The 27267-nt window shown below is 44.6% G+C and overlaps 1 protein-coding gene and 1 long non-coding RNA gene across 2 annotated transcripts in view; one reads left to right on the plus strand and one right to left on the minus strand.

The window, feature by feature from the left end:
• The window catches only part of DNAH5 (dynein axonemal heavy chain 5), a 284226-nt gene extending 274040 nt beyond the window's left edge, over positions 1-10186 (minus strand). Inside the window, exon 1 of the mRNA XM_039526328.1 lies at positions 9755-10186. Within this exon, the coding sequence (XP_039382262.1) occupies positions 9755-10021 (267 nt within the window). The 5' untranslated portion in view covers positions 10022-10186. The remainder of the gene's footprint in view (positions 1-9754) is intronic.
• Positions 9890-27169, plus strand: LOC120398740. Its single transcript, XR_005594670.1, has 3 exons — positions 9890-10022; positions 23213-23303; positions 26831-27169. It is a non-coding gene; the product is annotated as an uncharacterized LOC120398740 (long non-coding RNA).
• Positions 27170-27267: the final 98 nt, after the last annotated feature.

The following is a 27267-nucleotide window of genomic DNA, read 5'->3' on the forward strand; positions in this document are numbered from 1 at the left end:
TTGGGGATTGTCTGCCCCGTTCTTTGCAGTTTGCTCTAATTGAGTAACTTCAGCGTGGCCCCCTGGGGACCCGTCACAGTGGAGGAAAAGGCCTAGGGAATTGCAGCAGCAAACTGAAAGAAGCAGTATGTGGCTGTTGTGCATAAGGTCCCTGGGCTGGGACCTGGAGTAGTGAAATGGCCTAAGCCCAGAGAAGAGGAGAAGGCTCTATTGGGAAGCTCAAGTGAAGGGCAAGACTTAAAGGGACCAGGAGGCAGGGCTGAAGACCCTGGGAAGGGGTAAGCTGATGGTTGCAATTGGAGTCTTTATTAAAGGCTTGAGAAAGGGGCTAGGTTTAGAGGGCCCAGAGACAGTGCTGAAGACCCTAGTAAGGACAGACTGTGTGAACTTTTGTTACCTTGGAAGGGATTCATTCATAATTTTGATGGTGTGAGTGGGCCAGAAGGCTGAGCCACTGAAGAACTGCCCAGGAAGGGCAGCAACCTATAGGGTGCCAGAACCAAAAAAGATTGCAGCACCACACACAGCTGATAAGAGGCACTCAGGAGGTATGTCCCCTATCACTCCATAAATCCAGTGTCTTTATTAAGACCATGAGATTTAGTGGCTTCCAAAGTTATGAATTCAAGCTCCCAGGCCTTTTTTTTTTTTGGAAGGTGTTGTAAAGGTTTCCTTGACGATGAGGACAGAGGTCAGATATGGAGTGATCTTTTTGTGAAAACTGTTTGCCCATGGGTGACAGTGGGTCTTGTCTTATTTTTCTGTGTGAACTCATTCAAGAGTGGTGATTTTCTGGTTTCACCCACAATTGTTATTGGGGTTCTTAGTGCACTGGGTGAGGTACACCATATATTATGATAGGCATATGTAGGGTGCATGAATCTTAAAGTCTGATGTGGAAGGTGTTGATCCTTGTAGCAGTGAAGATAAGTCTGCATGTTTTACATCTTTTCTGGAAGGTTCTGGTGCTGCTCTGAGTTGATGGATCCTGGTCTGTGGGGAGCTTACTTCTGATGAGGTTGGGGAGTCTGAAAGCCAGACGTGGGGGTCCCCATCAAGTATGGGTTGTAGTTGTTAGATAATATACATTAATAGGTGGGGTGGTAGGTGACAACTAGAGGTACAAAGTCAGAAGGGGGTTTTCCCTTGTCTCCTATAGAGCTAGCTTTAGCATTTATTTTATTAAGCGGTAATGCAAGGAACTTACATGCCTGTATTCTGTAAGACATTTGCTTCAGCCGTTACCATAAGGTTTGAGTCCTATGAACTTTGGCACAGATAAAACTTCCCTAAATTTTGGAGACTTGGAAATAGTGTGTAAGGGGGAATTTTGTCCATAACACCACCAGCTAACCACAGGAACATGAGCTAACACCAGCTTTTGGATAGAACATCTGCAGATGTCCAACCACAAGTGTGCCATGGCAACAAATTGACGTGTATATATAAGTTGAGATCATTAACATACTATCCTATAGGAGAAGGATACCCCAATGTTCATAGGGTGAGGAAATACAAATAAAGAAGATGGAAGAAACCCCTGCTGAATATGCATTAGACATAATGGCATCAGCATAACATATTATAAAAGTTATATCCCAGCCTCTGTGTGGCAGAAGAGAGAGATGTAGCCCTTTGGAGGTGCCAGGATCATGGCTACTGGTGATGATGAGGAAGGTAATAGTGATGAGAAAGAGAATGGCTAACACTTCAGGTTGTTCTGCAAGGGACGATGTGAGTATATGAATGTGCAGATGTACATTCTGTATTCTCTACCTACCTTATTGGGTTAGAGTGCTTGTGACTTTGCTAAATGTATTATAAACTATAGAATGGTTCCTATAGTGTGAGTGTCGCAACTGTGTACATCAGGATTCCCCACTATATAGTAATTTTAATAATACTGTGCCTGATCTTGGCACAAGAACCTGTCAAACCTCAGTGATAACTGGGAATTCTTAAGTAATCAATCAATCTAATTAATATATAATCTATAGATCAGACTAAATCCTGTATGCATGTGCTCTCAGGATATTTGGGTGGCCCATTCCATAATGCAATCTACTTCTCTGGTGGATTGTTCTTGTTTGGTGAAGGTGGTTTTAAGGGTGTCAAGGTGTCTATCCTGGACTTTGTCCTCAGAGCATGTTCTGTGGCATCAGAGGGCCTGGCTTTAGATAAGATTTCTTGGGGTGGATACTAGATCTCTGATAAGTGTGATCTGTGGGTTTCTTATACATAGTTTATCTGTAGGGTTCCATTGCTGAAGCTGATCATGGTGTCCAGAAAGCTGATGCTGGTGTGGGGTGTTAATGGGCCACTTCACCTTGAAAGGTCCTTTAGAATGCATGCAACTACTTATGCTAAACTATTTGTTCCCCCTGGCATTTAGCTATGACACAGGGTACCTTTCCCAGAGCTGAAGAGCTCTGTATCAGTCAAGAGCGTCTCTCTCACCAACAGAAGTTTGTCCAATAAAAGATATTACCTCATTCACCTTGTCTCTCTAATATCCTGGGACCAACCTGGCTACAACACTGCAAACATACAATACATCACAGGGAAAGAAGATGCCAACCCTCTGAACAGCACGTCCAGGTGGGTCACTTTCAAAATCATCCTGAGTACCAGTGGCAACTGAATTAAGGGTTGTATAAGAGGTACTTGTTCCTGACCCCACATTGCTGGTCCATGTTGGCCATTAGACCTACAGGCAGGTCTCTAAGTTTGGTCTGCTATTTGAGATGTGGTAGAAGTGACTAGAAGGGTTCCAATGACTTAACTTAAGCAAAGCTTTTTAATTGGAATTTCCTTTACTTCACTATTACATATGGTCAAGATCTACTAGTTTGTCTTGCTTCTTATTTCAGACAGAAAACTAACCTGTCCTTTCCTTCTCTCTGTATCATGTTTGTCTATTTTATAACTGTTACCCCCACTCACCCTAGCACATCTACATAGTATTATCAAAGCTGAAACACCAGACAAGTTGTAAAATTGTGTAACTGCATAATTCTATTGGACATCCTGTGAAACATGGTAGTTAGAAACATATACTAGGTATACATTTACTTTTCTATACTTTCCATTCTGTTTGTGTGAAAATCAATTATATAAACCCATTTTACATCAAGTGGGCTTTTAAATGCTAAGTTTACATTAACAGACTCTAGATAATAAAACAAAACATTTGACTCTATGATCATAGGTGCTGGGCCAACCAGAATGACCTACACACCCAAAACTGGGGCAGATATTGGGAGTTAAAATTGATTCATTAACTAACTTAAGCATTCGCATTTAGTGCTAAGTTTGACTTATCTACTTATTCACGTACATCAAACAAAATTAATTTTGGAAGTTCTGTAGTCATGTTTCTACTTATTTTTAATAAGTCTACATTAACATTTTCTACACTACAACTGTCTAGGATTTATACAGGACCCTTTGGTAAGTAAGGCATAATTCCTTACCTGTACTAATTAGCAAAGATGCATAGGCCTTTACATTTCTGAATGTGTTTTAATTAACATCTAATTATTTCAGCTAAAGACTTCATGAGGACCCTTATTAAAATACGGTGCTCTTAATTTGTAATACAAATAGTAAAAGTATCCACACACTTCCACTGGAGCTACAGGTTTAAATTCCAACCAGCTTAGGTATTTTGGGTCCCATTTCTACATAGACAGTCAAACAGTGTTTATCCAATACTGGCAACTTCTAGAGAAAAGATGTAACTCAACGGGCCAGAAGATACTTTTCACCAGCTGTGGGCTCTTTTCTTGGTTAGCATACGAGATACTGGATACTCCTCCTTCCCCCTTTAATCGGGCTGGCCTTACAGTGAGGCAAACTGAGATGGCTGCCTCAAGTGCCAGACTAGGTGCCTGCACACCAAGTCCTCCCTCCTCCTCGCTCCCTCCTAAACGCTGCAAGCCAGCTGACTGCCCTGGGCAGGAGGGAGGGGGAAGGAACAAGGACTCTGCGCACCTCCCCCCTCCCTCCCCTGCCTCCTGCCCATGGCAATCAGCTGGCTTGCAGCATTCAGAAGGGAGGGGAAGGAGGGAGGACGCAGCATGCAAAGTAAAGGGGGAGGAGGTGGAGGAGGGAGAAGAGGTGAGTCAAGGGTGGGGGCTTGGGGGAAGGAGTGGATGGGCCGAGGGTTGATCCCCCCTGCCCCTGGCAAAGTCAGTGCCTGTGCTTGCAAGAACAGCAAGAGGAGCAGCCGGACAATCCATCCTCTTCCACTCTCTGACTCCACTACCTCAACCAAGCTTCATACTCAGCAGTGATGATTGTAGTATTAAATTGTTTCTTTAAAATTGTTTAAAACTTATACCTGTATTAAATTGCTTGTTTAAAATGTATATAATGCCTTTTGTCTGGCAAAAAAAAATTTCCCTGGAATGTAACCCCCCTATTTACATTAATTTTTATGGTGAAACTGGATTCACTTAACATTGTTTCACTTAAAGTCACATTTTTCAGGAACATAACTACAACATTAAGTGAGGAGTTACTATATTCTGGATTTTTTTCTTCAACAGTAAACATATAATATTTTAACAAAAAAGCATATGTCTCTCGCTTCTCACATTTTATCTCCAGACTTCTCCTTGTCCAGATCTATTCTGCCCCAACAATCTTCTATTCATTGAACTTTTTTAAACTTTGCACTTTTAGAGAGAGGTTAGGGTACACAAATTGGCAGAGGGACAATAGAGTTGAGGTCTGTTATTTTTCACCTCTATTTATTATTTATTTTTAAACATTTTTGCTGTTAAAAAGCATGTTACCTCTGGAGACACAAATCCACAGTTTGAGAACTGCAAAACTAAGCATCTCTGATGGTATCTTCTAGGCTGAGCACTGAGTCCCATTGGGCAGATAGAAAGATTAACCTAAATCATCTATACAGAAGCCACTGGAACCCCATAAGATTGGGTCCCTAATCCATGAACTATTGGAACTCATTTACAAAACTTTTCTTAAACATTACATGAATATATTGTCTCATACTATAGAATTAGAATTTATAATCCCTATTCCATGATGAGATCTCTTTGAGCTATACTGTATCTTAATTAAAAGTATCTTTAGATAGGTTTTTTTCCTCAAAAAGCATTTTACCAAAAAATCTGATTTTTTTTTTAAATAACTGATTTTTATCCACCCAGGTACCAAATGATTCAAGTACCACTACTGAAACATTCACAGATATCTTAATCAAGTTCAATTTGGCACTTAACAGCAAAATGCATTGCCAGACAAAGCGACCTAAATGCATACATGACCTTCAGTTCTGAAAGACAACTACATTCTGTGGTTTTAATGAGTAAAATTTGGCCCACTTGAAGAAATCTATTGTAATTACATCTATTTTAATAAACCTGTTTTTAGAAACTATTTATTTTGCAATGCCTACATAAAAGTAATTCCACACCCCAACCCCAAAAGGATAGATTTGCTACCACTGAGGCCTTGACTCGAGGATGGCTATGAATTCTTAAACATATTCAACCACCAGTAGGCCTGGGCACTGAACTTGTGGGTAGTTGGTATCTTCAACAGCCTTGCCCTGTTACCTTCAGTAATCCCTCATCTCTAGCGCCAATGAGGCAGTAGTGTTATAGTATAGTATACAGACAAAAGATGACTCATTTTCCTTCACCTCACAGCTGCACAACCATGAGGACTAAGGAAAAGCAAGATAATATACCCACACATTTGAACATTACCACAACTTAAAAAGGCAAGTTAAACTGAAAGTAAAGGAATAAAAAGAGGAAAAAATGACTTCTGCCTGCAACCACCAACTGAAGTTAGTGTGTTTGCACAGACTATCTGTGAGAAGAGTTTGTGGCAGGTTAAACTAGATATTAGGAATAGGGCGACCAGACAGCAAGTGTGAAAAATCGGGACAGAGGGTGGGGGGGTAATAGGAGCCTATACAAGAAAAAGCCCCAAATATCAGGAGTGTCCCTATAAAATCAGGACATCTGTTCACCCTAATTAGGAAAATCTTACAGAGACTATTGGACAGTGGAGAAGTTTTCCAAGTTAAGAAGAGGAAACCCCCATCACTTGACAGATTTAAGTTTAGGTAGGACAGACCCTGTAGTGAACCTGTACTTGCAGACGATGGACTCCATAAACCAGGGATCGGCAACCTTTGGCATGCGGCCCGCCAGGCTAAGCACCCTAGCAGGCCAGTTTATTTACCTGCTATGTCCACAGATTCGGCTGATTGCAGCTCCCACTGGCCGCGGTTCACCGTCCCAGGACAATGGGGGTTGCGGGAAGCAACGTGGGCCAAGGGATGTGCTGGCCACCACTTCCCGCAGCCCCCATTGGCCTAGAACGTTGAACTGCGGCCAGTGGGAGCCGTGATCGGCTGAACCTGCGGACGTGGCAGGTAAACAAACCGGCCCAGCCCACCAGGGTGCTTACCCTGGCGGGCCACAGGCCAAAGGTTGCCGATCCCTGCCATAAACAAATCTGGTTTTATCTGTGATTGTAGACAAACATTATGTCAACCAGTATTTAGTTGTTTTCTGGCATCCCCCAATTCTTATCTAGTCATGCTTAAGAAAGCGATGTATTAGTACTACTTTTGGATTGCTGAGGTCTTATTGGATGAAGTTGGCCTTATAAACTATCAACACCTTGCTGTTTGATGAAAGGTAGTCATGTGAGTATCCATTAAAAGCCTTAAGCTGTGTCCTGATATTCATCAGCTTCCCTGATTATACATACTGTTGGGCCCTGGGCAAAAGGAAAAGTTAATTGAATTTAGTTTAGCCTGAAAGTCTCACTTGAAGTCTAATCATGCAAAGGTTTATATAAGTAACTGATTTCAAGGCTTATGTCAACAAAACTAAGGGCAAAGCAACTGCCATGACAGCAAATAGTCATAAATCTGACCACATCAGCATAAATTTGGAGGCTAAGAGATTTTTTTTTTTAGAGCTCCCTGGATGAGTTGACAGCCTTTTGGATTATAAAATTGTGATAAACCCATATGGATATCTTGTCTTCAAGATCTGCCCCTCTGCTTGAGGTTGCTCTCAAGAACCCCTTTCTGCAAGAGTTATTACAATAAGATCTCTGAAGTTATCCTGTTTTAAATAGTTCAACTTCTGGGGTTTAAAACCAAGCTGCAGTTACTGAACCTAGCTGACCTTTATAGAGTGGCTTTGTATACAACTGAAGTTCACTGACAATTCATCACAGTACAACTAGCCACATGAACAAGAGGCAGTAGAGACAGTGATCCAAAATTGTCTGCTCTCATTTATCTTTGTGCCATTGATAACAAGCCAAACCACAGGTGACCACCCTCCCTTGCATTGGGTGAGTTAAGGATACTCCTGGACAGTACCATCTATCTAGGGATAATCCCCATCTTGTGGTCCAAAATGTGTTGTTGCTACACTGATAGCAGCATTATCCAAGAATTTACTTGCTGAGAATTGTTTTCTCTGATGTCGTGGGAGAGGGAATACTGCCTCTTTTGGCAAGGCATGCTAAGTTAGTCTTTGTGAGATCTGCTAACCAAAGTCACTAGCAACACAGGAACTGACAGTGGCCTGCTATCCTGTCTTAACAGGACCAGTACCAGATCTCACAAGCAAAGTGAAAGAAGCCACCCTGCAGTTGGCAGTTAAACTTGGATTTGGGGTTGGCTGTTGTGTATCTACCCCTGCAATGATTCAGATAGGGTTATGTTATGTCCTACAATAAGAAAATTTTAAATCGCTTTTTAGGACTTCAGTGCTTGGTGATAATTTTCTTGTATACCCTGCTACGCTCTTTTGGTCTCAATGACATTGTGATCATGAGTTCTACAGACAAATACATTGGGTAAAGTAGTATTTTAGTTACCAATAAGTTGCCTTTTGGTTTAGTTCACTGCCCCCTTGTTCTAACTTTATCCAAATTGGTGCTCCTATTCATCCTTTCTTTCTTTGTACTTTCCATTGTCAACCCCTTAGTTCTCCCTCTTACGTCCCCCTATTCAAAGAGAAGAATTCTAACTTTTTTCTGTGAAGCTTTTCATTCCAATTATTCCTGTTGCCACACACACACACCACCCTTTTCTAAGAAGCCATCCTATTTCTTCTGTACCCAGATATGCAATAAGAAAAACTGCACACTCCAATATTACACTGGTACCTGATTTACAGAACTTAATACACCTCTACCTCAATATAACGTGACCCGATATAACACAAATTCAGATATAACGTGGTAAAGCATGCTCTAGGGGGGTGGAGCTGCACACTCCAGTGGATCAAAGCAAGTTCAATATAAAGCGGTTTCACCTATAATGCAGTAAGATTTTTTGGCTCATGAGGACAGCATTATATCGAGGTAGAGGTGTAGTTTCATTTTTTTTCCATTCCACTCTTTATGTCTATTCCTATGGAGTGAAACTGCCTCCCTCATGGCTGTTGTGTGGTTTCCTGCTATGCTCTTGAGAGTTTGGCTAAGGTACCCTATCCCTTAATCTTTTGCACCATTTCCCTTGCAGCTCCATGCCTCCCTGGGTTTCTATTCCCCTTAAGACTGCCCCTTTTCTTCCAGCCAAAGAAGAGAGAGTTTCTTCTTACAGCTGCCCCTACTACTCCAAGCTCAGGGAAAGAAGACCGGACTGGAGCAGTGGGGGAAGGTGCCAGGATCTTTACTCCCCTATTCAGGCCTAGAGAGAGGGGCCAGAATCATTGCTCTCCCCATCCCCCTGCCAAGAAGAGCAGCAGTGGCAGCTTCATCCAGGCTAGACAAACACTAGCACTCATGATGGGGAAATGGATCCCCACAGGCAGGTGAGCAAGGGGATGAACTAAGACCCAATAGCATTTCCTTTGGCTGTCACTCCCTTCAATTAAAACAATGCAGAGTCCTTGTGGCACCTTAAAGGCTAACAAATGTATTTGTGCATAAGCTTTCCTGGGCTACAACCCACTTCATTAGATGCATGGAGTGAAAAATACAGTAGGCGGGTATATATATATTACAGTACATGAAAAGATGGGAGTTGCAACTGTGTGATGATAGCACAGCTGTTTGGCAGAAAGTCGTGACAGGGGGACATGTAAAGGTGCCTGACAATCCTTGGAAGGTCAGGTTGGGTTTAATGCCTCTTCTTCCCCCATCAGGATTAACAGCCTTCCCCAGTCAATATACCAGATTTTATTTACAAAATTTTATTCGATTTGTTTTCCTTTGCAAGGCCTGTCAACCTGGGATCATGAGCCAATGTCAGGGGTCCCAACTCCCTTATCCCCCACCTAGGAGTTGGAGGCAGATTCCAGAGTGGTCCTGGACTAGAGGCGTCCTGTGCATGGAAGAGGCGGAAAGCCCCTGTTGGAGGGCATGGCTAGGGCTGCCGTGGCGTTGCTAGTGTGTGTGTGTGTCGCTATCTGCTCTCCCCTGGGGGCTCGCATGGTCCCTCGGGGCAGAACCTCGGCCCGCGCTGAAGCGCTTGTGACGGAGTCTCTCTCGAGAGACGAGCGCCACGCGCCCGCCACCCCGCAGAGAGCGCGCCACGCTCTGAGGAGCCGCGCGCGCCTTAGCTCGCCCCCGCCCAGCAACAGCCGGGCCCGGAGGCAGCGCGGTGACCGCTCTGGCCCGTGCTGCCCTGCGGGCAAAAGGCTCCGGCCGCCTGCTGTCCTGCGCCTCTCCCCGGGGGCCCGCAGAGCAGCGGGAGAGCCCCTCCCCCGCCGGGCCGGGACACCCCCGCCCGCCTCACCTGCATTTCTTTGATGTTCTCCACCGGCGCGATGGGCTGGGCGGGTCTGGCGTGGCGATAGCCCGGCTTGGCTTGGGGCTGCGCTCTGCCCGCACTGCGCTGATCCCCGGCCCCCTTCTCCATCCCCTGCGCCTCCTCTAGCTCCCAGCAGCTGCGGGCGTGGGGCAGCGCCGGGTGCACGCCTGGGAGCCGCTGGATCCGGCTGCGCTCGCCTCCGCCGGCTTTCAGGCCAGCCCCGCAGACCCTGTTTGCTGCTGCTGTTTCCATGGTGAGGAGGAATCCTTAGACACTCGCTAATGGTCCCCAACAACGGCCTCCTCCCCCGGGACAATCTTCCCCGGCTCAGGTCTGCCCCTGGGCGCCGCTGCTTCGACACACACAGCTGGCTCACTCCAGCAATTAGAGAGCATGTGCCTTTCGTTGTAGCTCGAGTTTTACAGCCAGCCAGCTCTGGCTCTGAATACCAATGATCTACCTGCCGTGCCAAAGATTGTTTCAAGAGCAACTTTATCACTACCTATCCCAAGTCATGACATTTAACTGCTCAAGACCTGCCAAAACAATCTGTCCCCTTTAACCCTAACAGCTGCTATGTCAGCATGGGACTGATCATTCTCCCCCCCACACGTGTTTTTTCCACCTCCTTTTTACTTTCCCAAACAATACAACTTCAACTGGTAGATTTAATAAAAGCGGATTTAATTAAATACCTCAGGCCTGGAGTGCATGGGCCAAAGCCCTGCCCTTGTCAGTGGGAACAATGCCACCTACCTCTCTGCTGGAATTGAGTTAGAAAATCCACAGGGCTAGTTTTATGCTGTATCCAGTCACCTACACTGGAATGACTCAGGCATGGGATAATTTGTTCCTCTTAACTGCATACTCTGCCATTGCAGCTCTAAGCAACAGGGAACCCTCAGTGCCATTTTACAGTCACTTCTTGAGTAAATCTTTGAGTTTAGATATTAGTGTGTAACTTTAGTGCCCTCGTGGCCAAGATGGAGTCTGCTCTGCAGGTAGCTCTGGCCAAGAGACAGCGTGCGCAGGAATGCAGCAGGAGAAATCCCTTCCACCCCAGGGGCACCTGTTCCAAACCCCCCAGAGTGCACACACAGGAAAAGTACAATGGATATAACAAAGGGAAGTATTTATTTACAGAGGGATGAGAGGAGAAATACAACAAGAGGAAATATAAGGGGAGCAGTAAAACAGGGCTGCATCCAAACCAAAGCCCCATAGGCCCAGTGGTAACACAGTCTGACAGGACAGACACTGAGCAATGTGTCTCCTGAGTTCAGGAGGCCTGAGCAAAGTTCCAGTCCAGTGGTGAGTCTTGGGTGCTCCTGGTCGTCTTCGCTCTTCGGCGCCAGTGAACTTTCCCCAACAAACCCCTCCGGTGCCCTCTTCTGCCGCTCTCTGCAAAGCCACACAGAGCGACCACCTTCCCACTTAACTAGCTACAACCTCCCTCCTTGTTCCTCAATGCAGAGTCACAAGCCCCAGTACTCACAGCTCTGGGCAGCCGTGATACTGGGTCCAGCTCCGGCCTGTCCTTCTCGGGCGATTCCCCCCTGGCACAGGGCTCCTCCTGGCTCCTGTTCTGGGCTGTCCCCGATCAGGCCTATCTTCCTCAGGCCTCAAGCAGGTTCTCCCTGCTTCCTCCTCCCAGGGCCTGCAGACTGCCTCTCTCCCTCCCTGGAGCTCCAGACCCGCCCCCTGGCATTTCCCTCCTTTTTACTTACTCTCCTCCTCCCCCTTCCCCTGGGAAAAAGATTTAAAGGGGCCATGTTCTCTAAACCCCAAAGGGGTTACAAGTGCATGAAGTGTCAAATATTTCTACCTACTCAGCATCTGCTGCTATCACTGCTAAGTGCGTATGGAGCTTGTCCCAGCCCTCTCCAGTGCAGCGACACCAAAGTGAAAGCTGCAGTGCCAATGGAGAAGCAAGTGACCATCACTGTGTAGAAGCTTGCAACACCAGATTGCTACCAATCAGTTGGGAATCAATTTGGAGTTAGAAAATCCACCATGGGGGCTGCTATGATGCAAGCGTGCAGAGCCATTAATCACATCCTGCTATGAAGGACTGAGTGATTCTGAGCAACAAGCAGAACAGTGGATGGTTTTGCAGCAATAGGGTTCCCAAACTGTGGTGGGGCGGTAGATGGCACACACATCCCTATTTTGGCACCCGACCACCTTGCCACAGAGTACATCAACAGAAAGGGCTACATTTTATGGACATCAGTGTGTGATGGTCAGAGAAGGTGCATGACACATGCACCTTTAAGATCACAGATCTGTTCAGAAAGCTGCAAGCAGGGACTTTCTTTCCAAACCAGAGGATTACCATTTGGGATGTTCAAATGCAAATAGGGATTCTGGGAGACCCAGCCTAACCCTTACTCCTATGGCTCATGAAGTCATTTTCATTTCACAAACACCAGTCGTGTCTCTCACAAATCAACGTATGTATGGCTGTGATAGTCTGTACTCTCCCTGTTGTGTATTTGGTTGTCATGGGTTTTGTTACTATGGCAACTGAGTTAGACTATTAAGGGATAGCTCAGCTGGTTTCAACCGGCGGAGTGAGCTCTCTGTCTCTGTAAATAAAATGGAGGTTTTGGTTAGCTGTCTGCTCTCTGGCCTCAAGTGATTGCTTCCTACACCGGCTGCCCCAAGGATACAACACTGGCGACGAGGATGGGATCCTGGTGCTGCTCCAGTAACAGAAGGAAGTAGAAGTCAAGGTAAAGACCAAACAAAGAAAAAAAGCTGCTTGTTGCACTGACTGTGAAAGTGAAACTAAAAATCATGGCTACTCTGACCAGGCCCCTGGAGCCTTTTGATGAGAATACAGAGCAGTGGCATGTGTATACTGAGCGTTTTGAGCTTTTTGGTATTGCAAATGACATTACAGAAGCGAAGAAGGTGCCAATATTCTTAACTGTTGTAGGGGCTAAAACCTACTCTCTGCTACGCAGCTTACTACACCCTGTTAAGCCTGAGACTAAATCTTACAGTGACATTGTGGAAATCCTGGGGTCTCATTTCTCCCCAAAACCACTGGTAATTGCTGAAAGATATAGGTTCCACAAAAGAGACCAAAAGGAAGATGAAACAGTTGTACAATTTGTAGCCATTTTTAAAAAGCTAGCAGAACACTGTGAATTTAAAGAGATGTTAAATGATGCCCTGCGTGACAGGTTAGTGTGTGGCCTCTGCAGTGAAGCTATACGGAAGCGCCTACTGACAGAGGCTCAGCTTACATTACAGAAGGCTGTTGATATTGCTGTCTCCATGGAACTGGCTACAAGGGAGGCACAATACATCGGTGCATCCCCTAGGGTGCAAAAAGTGTCACAAGAACTGACCCACAAAACAGTGCAGAGTCAAGAATGTTACCGCTGTGGTAGCTGGGTCACCAGGCATCAGAATGCTGGTGTAAGGACCTGGTGTGTCGACACTGTGGCAAAAAGGGACACATTGAGTATGCCTGTAAACAAAAGAAAAAGAGGCCTGTGGTCTGGCCGACAAAAAGAGGAACCTTGCATACCCTAGAGGAGACCCAGGATGATCAAGGTGACACCTCCTCACAAGAGGAAGTGCCACTGCATGTTTTGTCTTTGGCAGCGGGCTCACATGAATACTGGGTAACCCCCTTATTGGAGGGCAAACCTATACGCATGGAACTAGACACCGGTGCAGCTGTCTCGCTGGTTCCGGAGACTGTGTATAAGAAAAAGCTACAGCATCTTCCGCTTAAGGCAACAAAAACTGTTCTGAAGACGTATACAGGTGAAGCTGTGCCCATGTTGGGCACTATTGATGTTAAGGTGGAGCTCAATGGACAGGCGGCTAAATTGCCACTGTTTGTGGTGAGAGGTGACTACCCAGCCTTAATGGGTAGGTCTTGGCTTGGGAAGATTCAGCTGAACTGGGCAGAAGTGCACCGGATGACTAAAGAATAAACCAGTCTAACCCCTATACTAAGGAAACATGCTGCTGTTTTTGGAGATGATTTGGGAAGTATGAAGGGAATCACTGTGACATTGAACATTAAACCTGGCAGTCCACCAAAATATCTTAAATGCCGTACTGTGCCATATGCCTTGAGGCCAAATTTTGAAGCTGAACTGGAGCGCCTGGTCACCAATGGAGTCCTAATACCAGTTACCCATAGCTCATGGGCCACTCCTATCGTTCAATAGTGAAGAAAGATGGCTCTCTCCGGATTTGCGGTGATTTTAAAGTCACTGTCAACCCAGTGTTGTGTGCAGAGCAATACCCGCTTCCCCGCATCGATGACCTCTTCGCAGGCCTGGCTGGGGGACAAAAGTTCAGTAAGATTGATCTGAGTCAAGCATATTTACAGATGCACGTCGATGAAAAGTCCCAAGAGCTGTTGACTATTGTGACTCATAAGGGGCTTTATCGATACTGTCGCCTACCCTTCGGAATCACATCGGCTCCCGCCCTGTTCCAGAGGGCTATGGACCAGATCTTGTGTGGCTTGTCAGGAGTTCAGTGCTATCTGGATGATATCCTGGTCACTGGAAGAAATGAAGAGGATCACGTAAAGAATTTAGAGGCTACCCTACAAAGACTGGAAGAGTATGGCCTACGAGTTCGCAAAGACAAGTATGAATTCTTCAAGCCCTCTGTTGAATATTTGGGACACATCATTGATTCTGCAGGTCTTCATAAGGCCCCTGCAAAAGTTAAAGCTATTGTGGAGGCTCCCCCACCTCGAAATGTAAGCCAGCTACGCTCATTTCTAGGACTACTGAACTATTATGGAAAGTTCATCTCACAGTTAGCCACACTGCTAAAACCACTTCATGAGCTCCTTGGGCAGAACAAGGCCTGGAAGTGGACTGAAGCCTGTGATGTTGCATTTAACAAAGCTAAGGATGCATTGTTAAATTCTGAAGTTCTAACGCACTTTGATCCATCCTTACCCCTGCAATTGGCCTGCGATGCTTCCTTATGGAGTGGGAGCGGTCGTGTCACACATTATGCCTTCGGAGAAGAAAGACCTAGTGCTTTTGCTTCACGCACTCTAAGCAAAGCAGAAACTAACTACGCCCAAATCGAACGTGAGGCATTAGGAATTGTTTTTGGAATTAGGAAGTTTCATCAGTACCTGTTTGGGTGAAAGTTTACTCTTCTTACAGACCATCGACCTCTGACATCAATTTTTGGACCCTACACAGGCATTCCCCCATTAGCTGCTAGTCGTATGCAACGTTGGGCATTGATACTTTCTGCACACACATATGAAATCAAATATCGAAATCCACTCTGCGGCAATGCAGATGGCCTCTCAAGGTTGCCTTTACCGGTCAAACATCAAGATAGTGCCCAAAAGGAAATCTTCTACTTTGAACAGGTAGAGAATACACCCATCACTGCTGCTCAGATAAAGAAGGCAACCCGCGTTGACCCAGTATTATCCCAAGTTATGGACCTGATGATGCATGGAAAATCTCGACAAACCTCTCCGGTCTCACCCGACCTTGTTCCCTACATGTCCAGGCGGACGGAGTTATCGGTCCAATCTGGTTGCTTGTTGTGGGGGAGGCGTGTCATTATTCCACCACCCCTGAGATCACAGATGTTAGAACAGCTACATTCCGGTCACTGTGGAATAGTGTGCATGAAGGAAATTGCACAAAGCTATTTTTGGTGGCCTAGATTGGACAGTGCTATTGAAGAGAAGGCAAAAGCTTGTATGTCATGTCAGGGTGTAAGAAATGCACCCCAGTGGGCACCCCTACACCCATGGGACTGGCCTGAAAACCCGTGGCAACGTATTCACGTTGACTTTGCTGGCCCCCTTGAAGGAAGCATGTTCTTGGTGGCAGTAGATGCCCATTCTAAATGGCCAGAAGTCTCTATAATGCAGTCCACTACTGCAGAGAGTACTATCCAAAAACTACGAGGACTCTTTAGTCGTTTTGGTCTGCCAGAACAACTTGTGGCGACAACGGACGCAGTTCGTCTCTCAGGAGTTTCAAAATTTTATGACGGCAAATGGGATACACCACATCACGTCAGCACCATATCATCCGTCCACCAACGGATTAGCTGAAAGATTTGTGAAGACAATGAAAAACGCTTTGAAATCAGCAAAGGGACAACACTCCATTCAAAAGCGTCTGGATACCTTCTTACTTTCCTATAGAAACACACCTCATGCTATGACCCAGGCTTCCCCAGCCTTTCTAATGATGGAATTAGAACTTGCTTTGATCTGCTGAAACCTTCTGAACCCAGACAAACTGTGCAACATCAGCAGCAATATCAAGTCATCAGACGGGCACCCAGAGCAAAAGACCGAACCTTTAGCCCAGGGCAGCCAGTTTTGGCTCGGAATTATACTTCCAGAGCTAAATGGGTCCCGGCCACAGTCATCACTCAAACAGGACCTGTTTCCTATACAGTCCGGATTGCAGAGAATCTTACCTGGCGGCAACATGTAGATCAGCTGTTGCCAGGTCATGCCAGTCTTCAGGACCCATCTGCAGTTGAGGGGTCTGACTTCACCCCTCCTGGTGAGACACCGAATCATGAGTCACCTGTTCCTGACTGTTCTCCTCCATTACTGCCGGCAGCTGAGATACCCCTTTGCCCAGCACGAGCTGATACCACCTCCTCACCTATTCGTGCTGCGGACCCTGAGCCCCTAGTACTTTCGGGTGCAACAACACCAGAAGTTCGCCGTAATCCACCTAGAGACAGAAGGCCTCCTCATCGGCTGGATCTTTAGTTAGGGCGAACCCACGGTTATGGGGCAAAATAATCCCCAGGGTTTAGCCGGGAATGGAGGCAGTCTACCCTCCTTCTCTAGTTTAGTGTGTGTTTTATTTAGGGGATGTTCTTATTAGGGGGGGAGGAATATGTTGTGTATTTGGTTGTCATGGGTTTTCTTACTATGGCAACTGAGTTAGACTATTAAGGGATAGCTCAGCCGGTTTCAACCGGCTGAGTGAGCTCTCTGTCTCTGTAAATAAAATGGAGGTTTTGGTTAGCTGTCTGCTCTCTGGCCTCAAGTGATTGCTTCCTACACCGGCTGCCCCAAGGATACAACACTCCCCCTGGGGTGGAGTAGTAGGGGAGGCAGGTGCAGGTCTGTTGAACCTGAATGTCAATAAGAGTCTCTAGCATGTCTGTTTGCTGCTTGAGAAGTTGTAGTATGTCCTGCTGCACTGCACGTCTCTCTCCTTCTCCTGTGCTTTTCTTCTCTCTGCTCTATCCCTGTCCATGAGGGTGATCCTCCAAGCCCTGTATTCAGTATTCGAAGCACCAGAGACTTGCAGGATCTTTTGGAACATGTCATCCTGTGTCCTCTTCCTTCTCATCTTAATCTGGCTGAGCCCCTCTGCTGATGTGGATAGAGAGACCATCAAGGCCACATTTGCAGCTGAAAAAGATACAATGAACAGGGGTACTGTCGTGAGTGTATTCACAAGATAAATGAAAACTTGGTATACTGAACTCATTCCCCTTGATCCACACAAGTTACAAGCACTACATTCTCACTTCTCCTTGGGATTCATAGAGCACAGCGGCACTCTCAGACATGGTGAGTGCAGCCAGGAGATGGGAGGGGAGGTGGAACAAGAAAAAAAGGGTGGGGGGGGCTCACCGGCATGAGTATATTTGGATAGGGCAATAGAACTGAATACTGGCACCGTTTTTCATGGGCAGTGGTGATTTTAGCTGATCTCACTCCTGAGGGTAAAAGAGGTTGAAAAGGAACAGCTCCTACATGCATCCAGCTGCAGACTGGGTCTGTATGCTGCTAGCCTGTGTGCTGCAATGGTGCCTGCTGAAGTAATTGCTGAGTGGCATGGGAAAGTGTCCTACTGCAGCAGAAGAAATAAGGCAGCCCTGCCCGGAAACCTTTGGCAGAGGATTGCAGACTACTTCCAGGAAAATTTACTCAAGATCTCTATGGAGAACTCATAGGACATCCCAGTGCACATAAACTGTTCTGCAGGCCCCTGCTGCCTAACCGGGGGGAAATGTATAAGGGAAATGAGAAGCGGATAGCAACTCTACCTCCATTGGTTATTTCATTATCTCTTCTAGCATGATTTTAAAAAGAGTAAATGAACAGATGTGTCCCTGCAATATCACAGCAAACTGCATACGTACCAGAGGTTCCTTTTCCTGCATCAGATTTGCCCATGCTGGGCTATAGGGACTGGCTTGACTGCTCTGGCATCAAAAACAGGTCTGGCTTGTTGCACTACTGGATCCCCCATTCACCTGTTCCCCAGCCTCCTCTTCCTCATCCAACACCACCTTCTCACTGTTCACTCCAGGGGTCTGTGACTCCAGCTCCTCCAAAGTATCCCGGGGCCCTTGGGAGTGGTGGTGGGGTCTCCACCGAAGATGACATGCAACTCTGCAAAAGCGGGATGTTTGCAGCTCTGCACCAGAGTGACTGTTAGCCTCTCTGGCCTTCTGGTACGCCTGCTGCAGATCCTTGCCTTTCACACAACACTGCTGTGGGTCCCTCTTGTAGCCCTTCTCCCCCATGCCCTGAGTGATCTGCTCATAGATACTGACATCTCTACAGCTGGATCAGAGCTGGGCCTGCACAGCCTTTTCTCCCCACCGACACAGGAGATCCACCCACCGCCTGTGTACTCCAGGCAGGAGCACGTTTGCAGCCTGGAACTGGCGTGGTCAACGGGGCAGTTGCTAAGTGATCTCTCCACACTAAGCAAACAGGAAATGGAGTTTCAAAAATTCCTGGGGCTTTAAAAGGGGAGGGTCATGTGTACCTGGTTATCTTGCCATCAGGCAGTGGAATTCAAAATGGTGACCAGAGCAGTCACAGTGGGGCATTGTGGAACACTTCCTGTAGGCTATTAAAATCTAAGTAAGTAATGCAGTGTCTACACTGACAGTGCATCACCCTAACTACATCGACCTAAGCGCTATGCCTCTCGTGCAGGTGGAATTAAGTTGGCATAGCAGGTGAGTTACATTGGAGGAAGTGACATTTTAATGTAGATGCTTACAGAGTTAGGTTGACATAAGCTGCCTTGCGTTGACCTAACTCTGTAGTGTAGACTAGGCCTAAGTCTACAGCCTCCCTGTCCACTAACCCATGTTGAACTCCCAGTTTTTAGGTCTTTTATTGTATATTGTCATGAATGTATGGAGTGGAGGGGCAGAGAGCTATACCCCCCTACACACACACAGTTTTAAAAGTGGGAGAGCTATGCCTTCCCACTTTTTACCAGCCATATGGGCAAGGTGGGGAGAAGAATGAGCAGGGGCAGGGTATTGCGGGGAAGAGGTGGCAGGAGAGCGGGGCCTCGGGGAGAAGCGGCAGCACATGGGGATAGGGCCACAGTTCAGGAGCCAGTGGCCCTCCGTTCCCCCCCCACACACACACACACACTCACACTCATTTAGGAAGCTTCTGCTGCTCCTGGTATGGAGTTTGGAGGTGGTGGCTACTCACCAAAAACCTAATACAAGCTATGGATATTTAGTCTAGGTCTTTCATGTATTTTTAATACTGAATAGCTTTGAGTTTCTTATATGTGTAGTACCCATTTTCTACAGTGTAACTGTTAAATTAACCTCTTCCATCAAGAGGTCAAAGAAATGGAGATTTCTTTGTTGATATTTGTTTCTGGATGCATTTGAAAATTGGCTTCCACTTAAATAACTAATATATAAGCATCTGTAATGGGTTCTTTTAAGAGATCTTTATCTTCACTATCAAGTTCTCTGAGTGAAGAGTGGTGAAAACCTGCTGACTACGAAATCCTCAGGTTACTTGAGAGGACTATCTAATTGCATTGTCTTGTAAAAGACAGCTGTATTAAGTTGACATGATTACTTGCACTGTCAAAATGGATTTAATTTTAGTTCTGGTCTATCATGTAGCTACTATTAGATAGATTGGATTTCGATCTAGTATGTTCACTCAGATGTTTAAATACTTGGTATCTCACGCTATTGCCAACATCAAGGAGTCAAACATGAGATTTAAAAAATGAGATTAAATTTTGGGTTCTCTTTTGAATTTTGAGGATATACCTACCATTGACCTGCTGTGTAAGTTTGGACAGCTCACTTCACCTCTAAGTGTTCCTCTTTCTCCCCTTTGTGTAAGTGTAAGCTCTGTGGAACTGCAACTGTCTTTGGGCTTGGCTACACTTGCAGATGTGCAGCGCTGTGACAGAGACATTTCTACCCCCGAATGAAAGCATATGTGGTTTTACAACAGCTGTGTTTCCCACTGAGCCCACCTAAAGAACTAGAAAAATTAAAGTGACTTAGTTTGGTACGACACATCCTCTATGTGATTGTTATCCAACTCTTAGCACAAGGGAGAGAGCGATCAAGTCTCTGAGCAGGTCTTATGATATAACAGTTCAGGCCCCAAGGTCCTGTAAGATTGGCTGTTACCAGGCTTAGAATTCATTTACCACCTGCACATAATGCCAGGTGCCGAGGCCTTTTCCATTAAGTATTTTATGCTTACCTGAGGTAGTATTCTAAAGCAAGATGTTTCCTCAAAAAGGATAAAATGTGTGCTCTCCTCTATTTATTTTTGTCATCCTCAGCCTGTCACCTATGTTAAACCCCTTGATTTTTCTCCCAGTAGTGGTCCCCATGCTCAACAATTGCAGATTCAGCAAGAAAGCTTGAAACACTATTGTAAATGCTCTGATTTCTGTTGCAGGAGCACAAAGCCTGAACTACTAATAGTTTGCCCAGAAAGTCTTTTTTTTTTTTTTTTTTTTTAAGCGCACAGTACACTGTGGGATAGCCTGTGAAGAATTAAGCATTGTACAGCTGGTTCCTATATTATAACACAACATTCAGCAGTTTACACAGGTTGTAACAACTGAACTAATAATTCAGCCTCCATCATTCTTTTAAGAACCCTACAGTAAATAGCTCACCCTATAACATGAGCTAAACTTTACTAAGGAAGAAATGTTTTGACAGCGATCCATTTGCTTTACTTTAAATAGGTAGCTCTGCTGATTTCTGTGGAACTACTCACATGCAAAATAAAGTGCTTGCATAACTGCACAATTGGGATTAGAATAACTGTTCTTTTGTTTTGTTTTTTTAAAAAAGCTAAAATTGTAAAACTTTCCCCCTAAAATACAGACTAGTCAGAAGCTAGTAACAGTGCCTCCATATATATATTCAAGATGGATGAGGTAATATCTTTTATTGGACCAAATTCTGTTAGTGAGAGACAAGCTTTCAAGCTTATATAGAGTTCTTCTTCAGGTCTGGGATATATACTGTGGCAAATTGCCAGCACTAGTATGATGGGTCTCACACTTTCTCTTCTTTGGGGGGGTGGGTTCAGGGCACCATTTCTTGCCCCTAAATTGGAATATGAATTGCCCCACTAGTGTCCTAGAGGAGGGGAGGGGAGGGGGAGGGACCTGGGCCCACTCTCTACTCCAGGTCCCAGCCCAGGGGCCCTGAAGATAGTGGTGAACCACTTGAACTGACGGTTCCCTTCCCCTGGGCTACTTCCCTCTCCTGCCCTCCCTCTGCGCAAGCCAGGTGCCCCTTATCTAGGACTTCTTAGCCCACCCCAGCACTTCTCCAAACTGTCCTCTGCTCCAACTCCCACACTGTCTGATTGAAGCGGGGGTTTTTATCATGTGACTGACTGCAGGTGCTCTAATTGGCTTCAGGTGCTCTAGTTAATCTATAGCAAACTTTCTTCCCCTTACAGGGAATAAGGTTCCCTTCTAACCCTCTTCTGCTGCCCTCTGGCCATGCTCTATCACAGTACTCAGACTAACATGGCTACAACAGCACTGCATACCTCCTTATATATGACATTTATCATTATATTTGCCTAAATATTTATCTGAACAAATATTCATCTGAACAAAACCCCCAGTTTCAGTGGTTCTGTTCAATTTGTATTTCTATACCATTTCAAGAATAAACAAGAAAGAAGATTTTTCTTTGTTTATTTATAAAGCTGTGGAGTCTATGATTATCCATAGTTGTACAGCTAGAGTTTGGAATGGAGTTAAAATGAAGTGCGTTTTTGATTTTAGTCCACATGTAGAATTTTTGGAGAGTTTATTATTAGGAGGGTGTGAATGCTAGTTTTAATTAATATTTGTACTTTTGCCTAGACCATGTGATTGATGGCAGTTTAAAATTCTAAATTAATAGGTAGCACTCCAGACATAGCACTAAAGTTGAATTATGATACCATCCTCTATTCCTGAGGCCAAACTAGTCCTTTTGAAGGTGTATTTTGGTACATGTGTGAACACATTTCTCTCTCCATTTGGTGATCTGCTTCCATAATGTTACTTTTATCATATTGTCAAAGAACAGTTACTAGAGCTCCACCATGCATGTTCATTCAATGTTCAATTACAGTAGCCGTAAGAAACTGAAGAGGGTGGTAGAAATATATCAAAGATCTCATTCCCACTCGGAAAGAGCAAACACAGATGTAAATTTGGGCTTTAATTTGCAATATCACTGACAACATTAGTAAAAACAGGAAATCATTAAGCAAATGGGGGGGGGAGGTGGAATTCCTGCATTTGTCTTACTAGATATCAGTATCAGTACATCATAATGCTTCCTCAGACAGGATCTCCTCTAAAAATGTTACTAAGGCAAAGGAAACTGCTCTTCACAACAGGGCTCAGAGTTTGTACACAGGACTGTACAAGATCCCATCTATACCTTTTTACTATATACTGAAGGTATCAGATGTGTGTAAAATCAATGCTTTGTGATGCACATTTTTGACAAGCTATACAAAAAAGGTGGTTCTCAAAATTTAAGAGGTCTGCAACCATACACTGCAGGTTTCATAAAACCCTTATTAAAAAAAAGGGAAAGATGGAAGTGAAGTAGAGAAAGTGATGGTTGCATGGTCACTGTCAATATTGTGTCTCCATGGCAAGTAATATTCTTTGGGCTCCCTTGAGCCCAAAGACTGCTCTTAGTTAGTGGTGCTAGCAATCAGAAAAGGGAAAGGAGGAGATGGGGGGGCCATCTCCCCTACCCTTTTACACAGCCAGCAGAACGGAAGAATAATGAAGTCCAATATTGCCTTAACTGAACTCTATTGGACAGCTGTATACCCCCCTTGCACGTGGAAATAAATGAGTTCCAAGCTGTTGCTAATCTTGTAAACAGTTGCTTCTCACACTTAGCAAGGAGTAGGATCCAACCAATGAGAACTAGCAACTTCTCAGTGGTTTCACAGAACTTGAGTTTTACAGGCTTTAAATAAGACATTCAACCCCTAAACATATTTTTAAATTGAATTAATTAGGTCAATATAATCTCTTTAAAAGAAGTGCTTTAGGACAAATACATTAAGAACTTGTCCTGGTCCATTGAGGAGAGAACATATTTTTGATTGGTGAGCTCAAATCTCAGCATCACAGTCCACTTGCATTCCCTCAGGAACATCACTCCTAGCAATACTGCTTGCCTGAACACTGCTGTCAACACCCGGCATCATCATCCCCTGCCAAGACCAGGAACAGCACTTAGGGTAAGTTTCTGCCTGTTTTGGGGGGGTATGTGATGGAAGAAGGTGGGTCACTACCTTCTGCACTAAGGAAGAGGTGTGTCTGCTATGGCCAATGACCCTCCAGCCTGGGCCTGTGACCCATTGGGGCCTGTGACCCTCCAGCCTGGGACTTTAAGATATCCAAGAAGTATGATACTTGTAGTTTTCACTAATGCTCCTTTATACCACAGTGGCACTGTAAAGGGGCCCTAGTGTAAATGAGAATAAGGCCCATAAGCTTCTACTGCTGCAGCGAAAGGAACATTTTTAGTAGCTGTGTGTAGTCTTAGGGTTTATAGCCTCTTCATAAACCAACCACTAGAGGGCAAAATAATACCAAACACGTGAGCTGGTCTGATTCTATCTTCTAGTACAGGGGTCTGCAACCCGCGGCTCCGGAGCCGCATGCGGCTCTTCAGCCTCCTTGTTGTGGCTCCCTTCGGCCTTGACAAAAGAAAAAAAAAAGAAGAAAAAAAAAGAATAGCGGTTATTTATTAATTTAATTTTTATTTATATATTATTTTATTTTTGTTTATTTTGTTGCACAGTTATCTTGGAGTTCGAGGTGATACTTTAACATTGAATTTTTAAAAAGTTTTATAATTTGTCAATTAAAATATGCGTCACATCCACATCTATAGCCCTCGCCTTTACCTGCAGGCGGCTTCTTGAGTGTGCGACCCTCGCGGTAAGCTAACCATGAATACATCCCAAAAAAGAAAAATCTCAGAAGAAAATAGAGTTTAATTCTGCATGGACAGATTCCTTTGCCTTCACTGCCAACGACGCTGGCTTACCTGTGTGCTTGATATGTGGCGAGAAATTAGCAAACAACAAAAAATGTAACGTTGAAAGACATTTTCAAAACAAGCACTCAGCATTTTCTGAAAAGTACCCAACTGAAGATGGGCAAAAGAGAGCGATTTCGGAACTACTACGGAAAGTTGAGCAGAGCAAACATACTTTCAAGAAGTGGATCAACTCTCCAAACTCAACTACAGCTGCTAGTTTTGTGGCAGCTCATGAGATCGTAAGGAGGGGGAAGCCGTTCACAGATGGAGAATACATGAAAGAATCGTTCATAAAAATATCAGAGCATCTATTCTCCGAATTCAAAAACAAACAGGAAATTATTCAGAAAATTAAAGAAATGTCTCTCTCTGCAAAGACCGTCAAGGACAGGACCATTAAAATGGCAACAAACATCACCAGTAAGCAAATTGATTACATCAATTCAGCTCAAGCATATTCAATTGCCTGTGATGAGTCAAGTGATGTAAACGATATTGAGCAGACAGCACTGTTATGCAGATATGTGAACTCTGATGGGAAGAACTGATTGAACTCATACCGCTAAAGGGCCAAACGCCGGGACAGGACATTTGTGAGGCTGTTTTGAGTTGTCTAAAAGCCAAAGGAATAAACACCACTCACCTGGTGTCAGTGTCAGTGTCTACTGATGGTGCACCCAGTATGAGAGGGGCACAGAAGGGCTTTGTGAATTTACTTCAAAAGTCGCTGGATCGAGAGCTGATGACGTTTCACTGCATCTTGCACCAAGAAGCACTGTGCGCTCAAACATTCCCCCCTGAATGTGTGGAAGTGATGAACCTCGTTATTAAGATAGTGAACAAAATAATTGCAAACGGGTTAAACCACCGACAGTTTTGTTCATGGTTAGATGAAGTCGAGAGCGCATATTTGGATCTCCTGCTGCACAACAGAGTTCGGTGGCTGTCAAGGGGAGACGTGCTGAAACGCTTCGCTGCTTGTCTGGAACATGTGAAAACCTTCTTGGAAAGCAAAGGCCTCAGCTATCCCGAACTGGGAGACCTCAATTGGCTGGAAAAGTTTTATTTCATGGTGGATATGACAAGTCACTTAAACACGCTGAATAAAAATCTCCAGGGAAAGGGAAGCACGGCCCTGCAGTTGCTGGAGGATGTTCTGGCGTCTGAGCGCAAGATGACAGTGTTTGCCGGAGATGTACAGAGAGGTACGCTCTCTCACTTCCCCTCCCTGAGAGAGTTCATAGAAGAGAACAAGCACATAAATTGTGATTATTTACACCGTGCAATTATGGCAATGCAAGCTGCATTTGGAGAAAGATTCAGCAAGTTCAGAAAGGAAAAAAACACTCTGTCCTTCCCTGTCACACCGCTGGACATCAACCCATCCCTGCTGAACATATCCGCATTCACAGGGATAAGTCAGCCCGATCTTGAAATTGAACTGGCCGACATAGCGGATAAAGACTTATGGGTGTCCAAGTTCAAAAGCCTGACAGCGGATCTCGAAGAAGTTGCCCGTCAGAAGGCCACTCTCGCTAAAGAGCACAAATGGAATGAAACCCAAAGAGGATGAGAGCACACTGAAATGGACTTGTCAAAAAACGTTCCTAATTTTATGTTTACTTTTTTAAAACTGCTAAGCTGCAACTATATGTTTTTTTATATTAAAGTGGGCTACATTTTATTTTAATTTTACACAAATACAGGAAGGTCTCAAAAAGGCCTGCATAGTTCAGTGTTTAATTTATTTCAAAGTAGGCCTACACATGCACACTGCACTTCTGTTTGTTGTATTCTGTTGTTGTAACAGGTAAAATTAAAAAAAGATTAAAACTTTTAAAAGTTTATAAGCAGTGTTATGTTTTGCGGCTCCAGACTATTTTTCTTTAGTGGAAGAGGGGGCAAAATGGCTCTTTTGATAGTAAAGGTTGCCGACCCCTGTTCTAGTACCTAAGTATGTACATACTGACACAGTTAACAAGACTCAGTGTGCACATGCAAAGAATCCTATTCTTGAACCATGAACCAAAGCAAGTCCAACACACTGGGCTTATTGTTAGCAGTTAAACAGATTATTTTCCCCCAAATATAAGCCCTTCTTTAGAAAGGCTTAGATTTTCATTAACAATTTTAAATTCAAAGTTGATTATATTTTGGTTATTATTAATTGTTGATTATTGTGTTTGTAAATTTTGTGTCCCTTTAAGATGAACTCAGTAAATCAAATTGACTAAATGTCAAGCCTTTATTCAGCACACCTCTAAGCATTTCACAAACATGAGGGGCTAGATAGTGACTTGGAGTACAACATGGCAACTAGGCAAGTGACAATACATTGACTAACAAACAGTTGAGATGTGCAGCATGTACACATAGTGCCATCTAACAAGTCCCAGTGATCTCCCAATGATAGCCTGATTCTGCCACCCTTGCACAGCGTGTACCTCATTTCATGGGTTGTCTTAATGAAATCACTGGGAACACTTGCACAACTGGTACTACTCAATGTAAGTAAGGGTGGCAAAGCAACTATTATACTGTGACACAAAGCAAACCAGGATAATATAGCCTTTAAAAAAAAAATTAGCCACCCATATCACCAATGCAGAAGTCTTTAACCAAATACAACCCAGCCATGAAAAAAATCTTCATATAACAGCCATGACCATTGAGTTGGGATGGCACCATGATTATTGGAATTATTATTATTTTTATTAGGTTAAGTTGCAATTCAGTTACAAGCACCAAGTAGAAGACCACACATAGTTGTGCTGCCCAAACACCAATCCAGAAAACGGAATGTGACTGCTTCAGGGGAGATGTACTTCGCAACAGTGCTGTGCTGCAGCATGTCCATCAGCACAACTATTAGGTCTCCGTGCCCCACTCCTTCACCTGCCTGGGAGAGAGTAGTAGCTTTACAAAGGTCGCTTCCCTCCCTCCTCCTCTTCTCTTTCCCTCCCTCCCCACACCGCCCTCGCCGCTTGTTGTTCATAAACAGAGTAAGGAAGTAAGGGGATGCAAAACTGGCAAACCAAATGCCAGCTCTGGCCAAGGCTGTAGGCATTAGCTAAGAACTGACAAACTCATAGCTGGAAACCAAACCAGCTTACCTGCATGTTAGTTTTGTTCAAAACAGGTATTAGTCTTAAGAA

This window comes from Mauremys reevesii, linkage group 2 (genome assembly GCF_016161935.1).
Source record: "Mauremys reevesii isolate NIE-2019 linkage group 2, ASM1616193v1, whole genome shotgun sequence".
Lineage (NCBI taxonomy): Eukaryota > Metazoa > Chordata > Testudines > Geoemydidae > Mauremys > Mauremys reevesii.